This window comes from Gavialis gangeticus, unplaced genomic scaffold, assembly GCF_001723915.1.
Source record: "Gavialis gangeticus isolate Ggan-Ray unplaced genomic scaffold, GavGan_comp1, whole genome shotgun sequence".
In the NCBI taxonomy this organism is placed as follows: domain Eukaryota; kingdom Metazoa; phylum Chordata; order Crocodylia; family Gavialidae; genus Gavialis; species Gavialis gangeticus.
In genome coordinates this window covers 76,645,465-76,658,169 of record NW_017728993.1, presented here as the reverse complement: position 1 = coordinate 76,658,169, position 12,705 = coordinate 76,645,465, and the positions used below count along the sequence as shown (strand labels likewise).

Here is a 12,705-nt window from a genome sequence, read left to right as displayed (position 1 = left end):
GGCTGGGGGCAGCAGGGCAAGGTGATTGGCTGTCAGGGGATCACGTGCTCTATGTGTGGGCCCTGGCAGCTGCTCCCCAGTAAGAGAGAGAGACAGAGTTTGTGTGCATGCATGTGTGAACTGCATGGGCATCAGGGCTGGGGAGGAGGGGGGCAAGGGGCTGCGGGTTGGAAGTGAGGGGCACTGGCAGGGCTAGAGGGGAAGGGGCTGCAGGATGGGAGTGAGGGGCGCTGGCAGGACTGTGGGGCAGGGGATGTAGGTCAGGAGTAGGGGCATGGTGGATTGGAGGGGTGACTGTGGGTTGGGTGTGCAAGGTACTGGCAGCATGAGGGGGCTGTGGATTGGGAGTGAGGGGCACTAGCAGGGATGTGGGGCAGAGACTGCAGGCTGGGAGTGAGGGGCACCGGCAGGGCTGGAAGAGGGGCTGTGGGTCAGGAGTGAGGGGCACTGCCAGGACTGGGAGTGGGGCAGGGGGCTGTTGGTCAGGAGTGAGGGGCATTGGGGATGGGATGAGTGACTGCGGGTTGGGTGTGCAGGGCACTGGCAGTGCCAGGGGGCTGCAGGTTGGTAAGAAGGGGTGCCAGCAAGGGGTGGGGGGCAGGGTACTTCTGTTTAGGAGTGAGGGGAACTGGCAGGGATGGGATCAGTGGGTCTGGAGTGAAGGGAAGAAGCAGGGCTGGGGGTGTGTTGCTTGACAGTGAGGGACAACAGAATGGGCAGGGCACTGGCATGTCACTGCTCCCCCCCCCATCTCCCTGCTGACATGTGTCCTTTTTTTTGGACCTGGAAATATGGTAACCCTAGTGAGTGATCCTCACTGGCTTCAGTGCAGTGGGAAGGCTGGAACCAACAAACAGCTTTCTTCCAATTCTGGCCCCTGCAGCACATTGGAATATTGTACTAGCTAGACTAACATTCCTACTGCACTAAGTCTTCCCAGGCAGCTTCCAGATGTATTAGTTTCCAGGACATGTTATATTTAGATCATAGTAAACATTACCATGTGACTGCACTGGTCTGTTTGCATATGGGGTGTGTATTTTGCATCCTAGTTTTTATTACGGTGTGGATACAAGGACTCCTGTTTTCTTTGCTGATACTTTATTCTCATTTCTCTGAAAAATAAAACAAATCAAATCAATTAATCTGAACTAGCCATGTTTATATTTTTGAACCAAAGAGACAGCTTAATTTACAACAGAGTACTATGGGATAGCTTTCCCTAATAGCCTACTGTTCTCTATCTGAATTTTCAGTAGAGGTGATTCACTGTGCCTTCTTCTCTAGGTTCTTCCAAACACATATGAACTAGTGGGCTGCACTTCGACATTATTATTAGTTCATACTTTTCATATCAGTATCACTATAACACCATCCATCATAATCATCTCTTGGAGAAGAACAAGGGCAACAGCAGTGCCAACATAAGAAAAATTAGGCATAGTTTTCAATATTATAGAGGACACAGAATCCTTTTCTACTCCATTGAACTCTTAGAAGCAAAGACATGGTAGAAATAGTAAGAAAAAATAATTTCCTGTAATACTCTGTGTTTAGTCAGTGTACCACACACAAACCATGATGAAAAAAACAGTAATTTAAGAGCAGCAAGATTAAATAGTGACTTACTAAAAGGCACTAAATAGTCATACAATTTACCACAATGATTTAGCTCAGTGATTTCCTCATGTTCACCTACTCTCCTCATATACCCATGTTTTCCAATATATGGTCCTTGTTACACATTGCACGGTGAGCTGCAGAATTCTTTATTGGCTTAGTGCTAGCGTGCAGTCACACCTTCAATTTGAGTCAATTCAGTGGGGAGTGTCCACACCTAATGGAGCAGATACATAACAAGTGCTTTAAAACACATAAAGGAGTTGACATGCAGACCATGCAAAAATTAAGAGCTCTAGAAGCTGCCCATAATTAATATGTAAATAGGTTCTATAACAGAGATGCACAAACAAATTGCCCTTTCCTATTAGTCAGCTGGCAAAGTCCATGGGAAAGAGTTATGTAATGATCACCTTCATTATTACTACTGGCATATTTTACATGAACCATTGAGACTTCTCTGCAGGGAAGTATGCACCCCAGTGGAGTCACTTTGGTTAGGAAACATAATTTTTAATTGAGCAAGCACCAGCAACTAAACACCTATCAAGGTCATTCTGTGGACTGCAGAGGCCAGATCCAATAAACAAGTTTAGATGTCTAATTTCTACATATGTCCTGAATCTAAAATTGTGGTCCTTGATCCAGACCCCTGATTCCATTCAGCTACTGCCTAAACCTGAAGATGCCTAAGTCTATAGATCTCTAAATACTCCAAATAACTACTTCAAGCCATGTCCAGAATTGTCTCTAATTATCGTCTGTTTTTATACAGAACAATCACTGAAGCAGGGACTGTAGATTGTAACCCAGCCTCCTTGTTCTTTAACAATTGTACCATGTGTTAGAACCTCTACCCTAGAGTGTAATGTTTATTTTTGCTCTCTGTCTTGCTACCAATGGATTTTGAATTATTCCAACTGAGGAAAGAGTTACAGCTTCGTGGGTTGGATCTTGGTAAGGTAGAAGATGTAGATTTGAATGTCCTAGAGCAGGGACAGGTAAAGTCCAGCCCACAGGTGGGATTCAGCCCATGGTGCACTCCATTTGCCAGCAGCACCTGCCCATGTCGCTGCAGCCAGTTTCCATGGACACCCCGGGAGGGGAAGAGCCGTGACAGCATGGGTCAGGGTTTCCATGGATACCAGCCTCAGCAGCACTAGCATAGCATGCGTCTGGGTGAGGACCTGATCCAGGGCTAGGATTTTGCAGTGATGACAGCATGGTTCAGAGCCAGGGGAGAGACACAATCTGTTGCCAGCATGCCCAGGGCAGGGATCAGGCAGGGATGTATAGGCAGTGGACTGTAGCTCTGTCCAAACTCCAGACCATACTGTCACTGCCACAAAATCCCAGCCCCAGTCCTAGAGCAGCTCCCCACCCACCCATGCACCGTGTCAGAGCTGCTTGAGCTGGTCTCCATAGAAACCGGCTGCAGCAATGTGGGCAGGTGCTGCTGGGAAACAGAGTCTGGCCACCAGCCGGATCCACGATTTTGCCCACCCCATCCTAGAGGTAGGGGCAGATATAGGGGTGTGCATTGGTGTGGTCCCACTCCCTCCCTTCACAGTGAAAATTATGAGATGCCCTCTCCATTTCTCCATGGCCCAGGCTGCTTCGGTCCCCTGCAGTGTAAGCGGCATGGCTGGTGTCTCTGCCTGGACACCAAGGGGACCAAATGAGGAGCAGGTGAGGAACCAGTACCTTATCATTGTTGCTCCTGTCCTCAGCTGACTTGGGGCATGGGAAGCCCCAGGGCTGCTCCTGACTTGCTCTAGCTGGGCATGGAAGGAAGTACCTGCACTGGGTGCTGGGTCAGCAGCAGTGGGTGGGTCTCTTAACATTCACCTTCAACCATGTTTGTTCCCCTGGCCTGGGAACTTCAACTGCAGGGAGCATCTGTGCAGTGTGTTGGGTAGTGATAGTAATGTCATTGGGTGATCCTCACCTTCTAGCATCTGCTCCTGGCACTAGGTGCCTGGTACCTGGCATGCCCATCTCTGTACCCTGTTATATTTACTAGTGTAGTTTTTAAAGAGGGCTATTATTTAATGCTGGAAAGTATACTTATGAATTCATGAGATAAAATTCCAGTGATTTGGATTTAGTCCTTTCACAATGGATGAGAACAGAAATTACACACAAACCAGTATAAATGATTGGAAATCAGTTCAAATAGGTAACATAACAGAAGTTTGGTACATGTAAACCACCTTCAAAATGGCTGAAATTGGTTTAAGGTAAACCTGGATGGACATAGTATCAGACTTAAGTGACTTAGATTAAATTGGTTTATTGAACTTCTGTCCCAGATCCCTTCCAGATTTAAGTTGACTTGCAGTCCCCCAGCATCCCAAGATGCTTTGCACCTCCCTCGCAAACTCCCCTTCACAGGGTGGGCAGGTTAACCTTGGCCCAGGCTGTCCACTTCAGCTGAGTGGTATACTCTAGCACCCCATAGCTTCTGGCCTGGCTGCTGCAGGCGTGTGACTGCATTTTTAGAATCGAAAGTGAATGTCTGTTCACTTGCTTATTGGTTCTATCTATGCAGTTTAGACTAACACAAAGATTGAATCAATTCAGCCTTGGGCTGTTTGATTTTCTGTGCTTATCTAGTAAAAGAGATACCAGATTATATTTATTTTCTCTGTTAATGATTATCTGTTATTGCTGTTAGATGGTCCATGTTTGTTCCTGCTTTCCCATTACTGTTTAAACTGTCTTTTGTTTTCTTTTTTCCCCTCTTTGTCAGTCACGAGAAATGGCTTCACAAGTAAGTATGTGTTGCTTGTCTATCTTTCCCTAATGTTAACCCCAATGTTAGAAAACCCTTAGTAGTTATGGAAAGTGGACACAAGTACATCAGAATTGGAATATTTATGGGTGGCAAATCAGATTCATTTAGGACAACTGACATATTCTTTGTTTTATCTCCCCCTTCCTTTCAATAATGTTTACAGGATACTGAAAAAGCCAAGGACTTGCCTATAGCTAAATAAAAATTGTAACATCCTTCCTTATACAAATGCATTATATATTTTCAAAATTCTCAAGTGCTAATTGCTATTAAATATGTGGATAATTACTATTTAATTGCAATGACACCTAAGCACCTAATTCTTTTCTACTTCTTTGAAAATCTTGGCTGAACATGTTTGAAGTGGTAACTGATAGAGCTGAGTTTGTTATGGAATATTTCTGGGTTTCTGGTTGTAGCTGTGTTGGTCTAAGGACATGGTCAGGAAAGTTTTTTTGGTAGATGTGATATCTTTTATTAGACTGACTGAGTAGCCCGAAAAAAAGTTCTTTGGAAGCTTTCAGGTGCAATGTTGACACAAGTGAATCAGATGCTAATTCACTTGTGAATGAAGTGTGTGAGTATTCCCTGGAACTCAGGCAAACATTGTGGGGCAAACAAGGGGCAAACATTTTGGCCACGAGGGTAGAATTCAGTATCATTGTAATATAGATACACTGGCTTCAGTCACCTTGAGCTATAACTTTAGACAGTAATATAAACTGCGGGGAGGCAGCTGGGGCAGTAGTCCCAAGTGCTGTCTTTGCGGGGTGGTGCAAAAGCAGCCACTGCTATTGACATCATGGCAGTCAGCACTGCTTTGGGTACTGTGCCTGCCCTGGGTGTGAAGCTGCCCTGATATGCCTCTGACCTTAGGTTAAAGAAGGTGATTTAATAACTAGTAAATTAGACCCCACTGGATATGTCTAATACGGCTACAACTAAACGTACAGGGAGAAAGAGAAAACAGGGAGCCTCCCTTCACTTACACAAAGTGCAGGTGCCAGGTATACTCCTAAAATACAAGGTCCTGGGAACATCAACAGTTGCACTAGAAATCTTCTAGAGGTAGGGGAGTGACTGGCTGTTTGACTGAAATTGGACTTCTACTCTTGTTACCAGTCAATCAAGCGCCACAGTTGTAAAAGTGCATTTACTTGCTGTTACAGAGGAATGTCTAGGCGCTGCCACTGGTGCCAAACAATTCCAGATGCAAATATACAACTAGGGACTTTAAGTCAAATCCAGTTTGGCTGATAGAACTTTTCCATATACGATGAAAAAAAGACCCCCAAAAGATCCCCAAATTCCTTTGAATGCAATTGTTTAGCATGTCTTCTAATATAAAATATAACTTTTCCCCATGCCTAGAGAAGACAGATCGAGCATGAATGTGCCTCCCATTATTTTTCCAGAGGTTCTGTCATGTTTCTTCATTCAGGAAGGCAAAATAAGACAAATAGACTTCATAAGCACTATGAGAGTGATCGATTACTAGAAATGACACCATATGATCTACTGTGCTGACAGACAGAAGCTGCAGTTTAACAAACTATGCACACAAAACCCATAAACTTTAGCAGTCAAGATTCAATCTTGTGAAAATTATATAATGGTTTTATGGTTAAAGTGGGAATGGAAGTACTCACACTTGTGCTTTATCCTGCCTTCTTCTACAGATTTCCTTCGTTAACTTGGACAAGTGACTTCAGGCCAGGTTCTAATATACATAATTTTGAAGCACTGTGAGGCAGTGGCTTTCATTATTTTCAGGCTGTTAGGCCAGTGCCTCCTATTGGTTGAGTGGTTTTAGCCGTCCACGGAAAACAAAATGACCAGAGGAAGCACAAAAGAGAAATAATTCCTTACCACCAAACCCAGTCTTTTGGACATATCTCCCTCACTGAGACATAAGTAGATGCTCTCTTTTTTTCTCTTCCCTCTTTAATCAGGGTCTCTCCTTGGTCTTTGTTCAACTCCTCTTAAAACATCTTTTTGTTTTTTTTTATAAGCTTCACCTGAAGAGAACTGTGGAGCCACAGTTCATGACAGCAGCATGACATGTCCCTGGTTTTGAGGTGGACTGAAGGGTGTGAGTGTGAGCATGTACTGTAGAGCCAATCAACTTTCAATCCTATTCTGTCCTTTTTCTGACTCCTGCCAGGCCCTAACAATCTTTTACCAAGTATATGTAAACTCACATTTGCAAAAACAGACACCTTGGTTAAATTTGATCAATCTGCCTTCTGGCTTATTTGTTTCACCTTGACCCTGTAGATAAGCCTCATGACTGTCCAATGGATAAGCTTCAAGAGGAGGGCTAGAAAGGGTCCTGACTGATGTCTAGCCCATAGCCTGATCATCAGAGAACTTGGTTAATGTGAAGCAAGAAGAGCAGGTTAAAACCCTTTCTGTCTGAAGGGTCTACATATGTTCTAGCTACTAGTGAGAAGGCCTTCTTCCTTGTCCTAGCTCTGTTTTTTCTGTAATTAAAGTTTCAGATCATATATAGGACTTACATGTGTGCCCAAATGATTCTATGACCCTAGACACAAGTTAATCAAACAGCTAATGGAGAAAGTGGGGTACCAACCATATCTCTACCTCATATGCCATTTTATAAGTCCCTTTGAGCTCAATGAGTCAAAGACCTGAACAAGAAAGAACTACTACCATAGGCAGTGCCAGATTTAGGCTTAAACTACCTAAGCTAGAATTTAGGGCCCCACAGTATAAGGGGCTTATAGATAAGAAAAAAACCCTGGACATTTCCATTCTAATAAGACACACACACACACACACACACACACACACACACACACACATATATTTCTCCACAGTTATTTATATTGAATTAATACATTTTTATGGAAATAACAATAATTCATCTTAAAATTTCATGAAAATCCATTTTCGTGGATTTCATGTATTATTTTTTATCATATGGGGCCTCTTCAGCTGGACGTAGCCTAGGGCCTCAGCATGTCATAATCCAGCACTGGCCATAAGTAAAATCTGGGGAACAAGAAAATAGAATAATGGACATTTTCTGCAAATAAGCTTCTCACTTGCTTTCAGGAACTCCTGCTTATATAGTGTGCTATAAAGAACATCCATGGCACCTTGAACAAAACCCTTAAAAAGGTAACACTTCAATAAAAAACCCAGTAACTATTGTCAATATCCTTCAAGTATTTATCAGGCTGTGTGTGAAGCTCAGGTTCAGCACCTACAACACTAAATTCAGTTTGAAAAACAATGGTGCGTACGCAATTGACTACCTAGGCTACAAAATATCCTACGTAAAAAGTGAAAGGAAGACGTTGATAACCATATTTATTTACCAGTTTTATTCAAACTGAAGAATATCTTATACCATAAGTAAATCTCTCGGACTACTTTTTATACTACCCAACATGATAAGGGTGGCAAAATATGGTCAACATTTTGAAAACCTTCACTTTGCAGTACTGGAAGCAAGGGGGAGAAGGGAATTCTTAAATCTACAAATCATGTAAACAAAAGCTTCCTTCACTAGTTATTTAGCACACTGTAGACATGTTTTATATGTAGGAGATTCACATGAACTACAAGGAAGATTATTTTAACACTTGCAGTATTAAAAAATATTTTTTAAAAATGTATATGAGTTTTTCAGAATGAAATTACAATGACTATAGTCCATTAGTGAAAAGTTTTATACTGCTGTCATGTAAAAAACCCTTAAAAGAATGCAAAAAAAAATCAAAACTTCATCCTTATAAAAATAAAGTAAAAGATGAAAGTGTTTACTCAATATTCAAACAATTCTGCATTTTTCTAGTACTAAAAGGATCAAAACAATTAGAAGAAGGAGTAAAGTAAGAATTTGTTTTTCCATAATAGACATATTTTCTGTGAGCAGGTAAATAGGAATGAATTAAAAAGCTATATAAATTATTTCCTGGGGTCCAGGAGCTGGAATGACAGCTGGTTTCCAAAGGTTAACAAGGTTTTATAAATATCTTAAGGCTGAAAGTAATAATCAGAAGAAATAAAGCATCACATAACACAGGAATATTGACATTAGTTTAATACAGAAATTGAAACAGGCATTTGTCTCTTAAAATATTGTTTTACCTGAATTCCTGGTTTTACTTTTACATGCGATACCATTTTACACATAAGTCATTCACTTGAACAGAATATGGAAAAGATCATGTATTTATTAAGAAATGAACTGTGACTGGTATTACATCAGCAGTTGGACATCTGATAGCTCTTAGGAAATATTGCCGACAAAATGCAGGTTCAGTTCTTTGGCCCTTGTAAACCTCTTTCTGTTATGCTTAAATATCTTAAATATGCAATAAGGAAGCAATTAAGAATCCTTCCAGTGAAAGGGAACATACAGCTAGGTAAACTACATATCTCTGTACCTGGTACACATGACCTTTAAGGTTGGAAAGTTGAGAATTAAAGACAAATATAGCTGTCCTGTTGTCATTATCGTTTTTTCTGTGGATGCTTAAAAAACGTTTGCTAAACTGTCCCATCAGAAAGTCAAGTCTTCTGCAAGAATCTACTCTATTTCAGCAATGTATTACTATGAAATTACATCACACCTTGAACAATTAAGGGCATATAAAAAGACAGTAGATAAGGGAAGTCAGTCTGCAGCAGGGAAGAGACATTGCATTTGATCCATCAAGCTACAATTTAAATAGTTTTACATCTAGATTTTGCAAAAGGTATAAAATTGTATTGAAGTCCTATTAGAAAGTGGCAAATAAAGAAATAAAGCAGCACAAAGCATTAATAGAGCTTAGCTACTCTACCTGTTAGGAAAAATATGACCTCATTTATATCATGCTACAAACAAAGATTATACATAATGCCAGGACACCAAAAGAAAATGGTCCTCATTCAGCAAGGCATGTGCAGCTTCAGCAGATTCAATTTAGCATATTCAACTGTTTTGTCTGCTGGGTGACTTACCTGTTTTGTTGAATTGAAGCCAAGGGAAGGTCACAAGATACCCTAACTTCAACTAAAATGTCTATTTTCTGAAGCCCTTAATTTCTCATGTTATTTTTCCCTTTGAAGTCTCAAATCTCTATCAGTGTTGAAGAATGGGAAGACACCAAGGACACCAAAGAGCAAATTAACTACCGCAGCAATCATCGTAACTCCACATCCAGCGATCAGTCAGATCATCCCCTGTTAAGACGAAAAAGCATGCAGTGGGCCCGGAGGCTGAGCAGAAAAGTACCAAAGCACTCTGGCAAAACAGCAGAGAAAATCAGCCAGCAGCGAATGAACCTTTACAGGCGGTCTGAAAGACAGGAACTTGCAGAACTTGTCAAAAACAGAATGAAGCACCTGGGGCTTTCTACTGCAGGATATGGTATGACTATTATTATTATTACAAATAGTAGAAACATCTCATATCATCATAATTATATTTCATACAATTTGAGAGTGCAGAGCTAAGGTAAATTGAGAGCTGGCTGTTAACATTTTCAAAGTTTGCTATTGTAACGTATGAAATTTTTCATTGGAGATGTGATGAAAGAGACACTGCTGATGTGAAGAAGTTGAGCCTCTTTCAGTAAACTTTAGTTCTAATCTGGGTCTCTTTTTGGTTTTAGACAAATTATTCAAGAGATTGTCTAGTTGGCATAACTACACGTAAAGGGCATGAAATCAGAAAAAAATAAAAACAAAAGCATATCATAAATATGATCACATTGCATATCTACAAATGTAACCTTTCGTTGTAGACAGAGGTGTGGTAAATTTTGTTTCAGACTTTTTTTCTTCATTTTCCCCCACTCTTTTTTTTCCTTCAAGTCATCATCAATACCACCTCAGAATGAATGCTGTAACACCCTATCAGACTTTGGACAGCTTTCCAGATATTTAGATCTAAGTAATCAAGCCATTCATGAGCTTAAAATGCCAGACCATGAATAACAGGTCACTGTGTGTAATCTCTATAGCTTCTCTCAGTCATTGGCAACTACTTCCAGCAACAGGTGGCTATTGGTATCATACCAGAGCCAACTCTGTATCAAAGCTATAAGGCTGTTGTGTGTCTTTTTCTGCTTTTGCTTTGATTAAAAATAAACCCAGTATTGTGAGAATAGCAGAAGATTGACAGTCAGTGCTCATGCTATTGTTTTCTCAGGTTGTGAATGAGTTGGGACATGATTTTCGTAATGGTGCGCTTGCTAAATTTACCCAGATTTCATTTTTTAGATAAATAAACCAGTCTTCTTTGTCCAGATGGACTCAAGGAGTGCCAGCTGGATAGAACCCACCTTATTACATTTTGGAAGGCTTAAGAAGTAGAAAGCCATGCTTGAATAGAGATAGCACATGCCAAAGTCATGGGAAAAGCCACTCTTTTAGTATTAAGGTTTACTGAAGGAGCCAAACATGAAATTAAACTCGGGATACATGGCCAACAACAAATCCCTTCTCATCAGTTCTCAAAATAAAGATAAAGTTAGCAATAAAGATTTTGTAAGTGATGTTGAAACTTCTACTTTCCAAGTTAATTTAATCTTGCGTAAAGCAAAATCCACCCTGAGTCCTTTATACTTAATTCTGTTCTATCTAGTTTCTTATATGACCATTACCACTGTTGTACGAGTGCCTTCCAACTATGCACTAAGTGGTATAACATACACCTGTCTTATATAGTTCATTCTCTCTCATCCTTTCACCAGAAAGAGAATTGTATGCACAGTAGAGTAGTTTATTTCTGTAGTGGTTTTGTTCAAAGTGTACGCATTTATATGAGCTTATGTCAGAATAGGCAAGGGCAAAGAAGTGTGCCTTTCACTTGGACAAGAAAGCGATGAGACTTCTGTTGCTCCTAAGTTTCTCTGGGTGTTCATTCCACTTCATAATGTTTGTACCTGAAGAAGGTAAAATGAAATTGAAGTTTAAAAGTGACACCTAGGACGTAGTATTAGTCATAAAATTTGGGTTTGACCTTTACTTAAGGTGCTTTTTGTACTGGGATGTTACCACAGAAAGGTTTTTGTTTCTCCAGCCCCCATCTGATGGAAGGTGGGCAACATTTCCATTTTTATTTTTATTCAAAGACATATAATTGTGGTCAATTTTTCTTGTAAAACAAACCTACCAACTCAGCCTAAGGTCTGAGTTAGGGTAAGGATGTATTTAACATTCATAGTGCTTTTGTAATATGGATTCTGCCTAGATCATCCATTGCCAACAAAAAGTTATGTGTAATGAAACGTAATTAAGAAAACTGCAGACAAGATCAAAGCCAGAATGGAATCCATCTTATTCTCACACTAGATGCATTATGCTCCCCCTTCCCCCACCAGGCTAACAAGAAGAAAATCCAATATATCCAATATGCCCAAGGGAAAATACCCAGGAAAAAAACTCTACTGAGTGAGAGATACCATTATTTAACATAGTCTGCTTTCAGAAAAAAATTACATTTTAAATTTGTAAATGTTTGCATCTAGGATTTTGTATTGCGTTCATCTATAGGACAAATATGAAGAAATACTTACAGAAAAATTGGTAAGGTGTTGTTGCAATACAGCAAGCATATATTAATGAAAGAAGAGGAAGAAGAACAACCAGAACTAGAGATCATACTTCCTTCACAATTTCAATCATTTTCTTCTCCAAACTGTGGCTTAAGATTAGTACAGTATGTAGAGAATTTGCTCACAACAGGGAGGAAAACAGAAAAGAAAAAGAACCAAGGCAGAGGGGAAGAGAAACAGACATATTTGTGTGACTGTTTTTTGTATGGAATGAAATTGGAATAAAAGTGACACTTTGGCATAGGAAAATTCACTGCATACTGGTTTCTGAAATGAAAAGCACAGTCTGCCCTGTTCAAAACTTCTGTCACAATCTTTCCTTTCAATTTCCTGCCTGAACACAGACAATATTACAAGACAGCTGGGAATCGTGTTATATCCTGTTCATTACAATACAGAGTGACTGACATTTTTAAAGATGTAAACAAAGCAACTTTTCTTCTTAATGAGATGCCTACTTCAGTTTTTGAGACTTTTCCATCCCTTATCATTGGCTAGTATGCTCACTTTCCCTTCCAGTTAAAGACAGGCTAGGGAGAATGTGTTTGGGGCATAAATAACTTGCATGTTAGGGAAGTTAAGCTCAACACACAGAATTTAAAGCCTTAAGAAGCCTACAAATGCACAGCATAAGAATGCTGTAAACACAGATCTGCTGTTGCTTTTTTTTGGGGGGGGGGGGGGTTTTTTTCCCTTTCCTGACTTTTTTTA

General features: G+C 40.4%; 1 protein-coding gene across 1 annotated transcript in view; it reads left to right on the top strand.

Annotated features, from left to right (window-relative positions):
* Positions 1-12,705, top strand: part of KCNT2 (potassium sodium-activated channel subfamily T member 2) — a 451,804-nt gene that overhangs the window by 420,648 nt on the left and 18,451 nt on the right. Inside the window, exons 27-28 of the mRNA XM_019502030.1 lie at positions 4,373-4,393; positions 9,503-9,803. Of these exons, the coding sequence (XP_019357575.1) occupies positions 4,373-4,393; positions 9,503-9,803 (322 nt within the window). The remainder of the gene's footprint in view (positions 1-4,372; positions 4,394-9,502; positions 9,804-12,705) is intronic.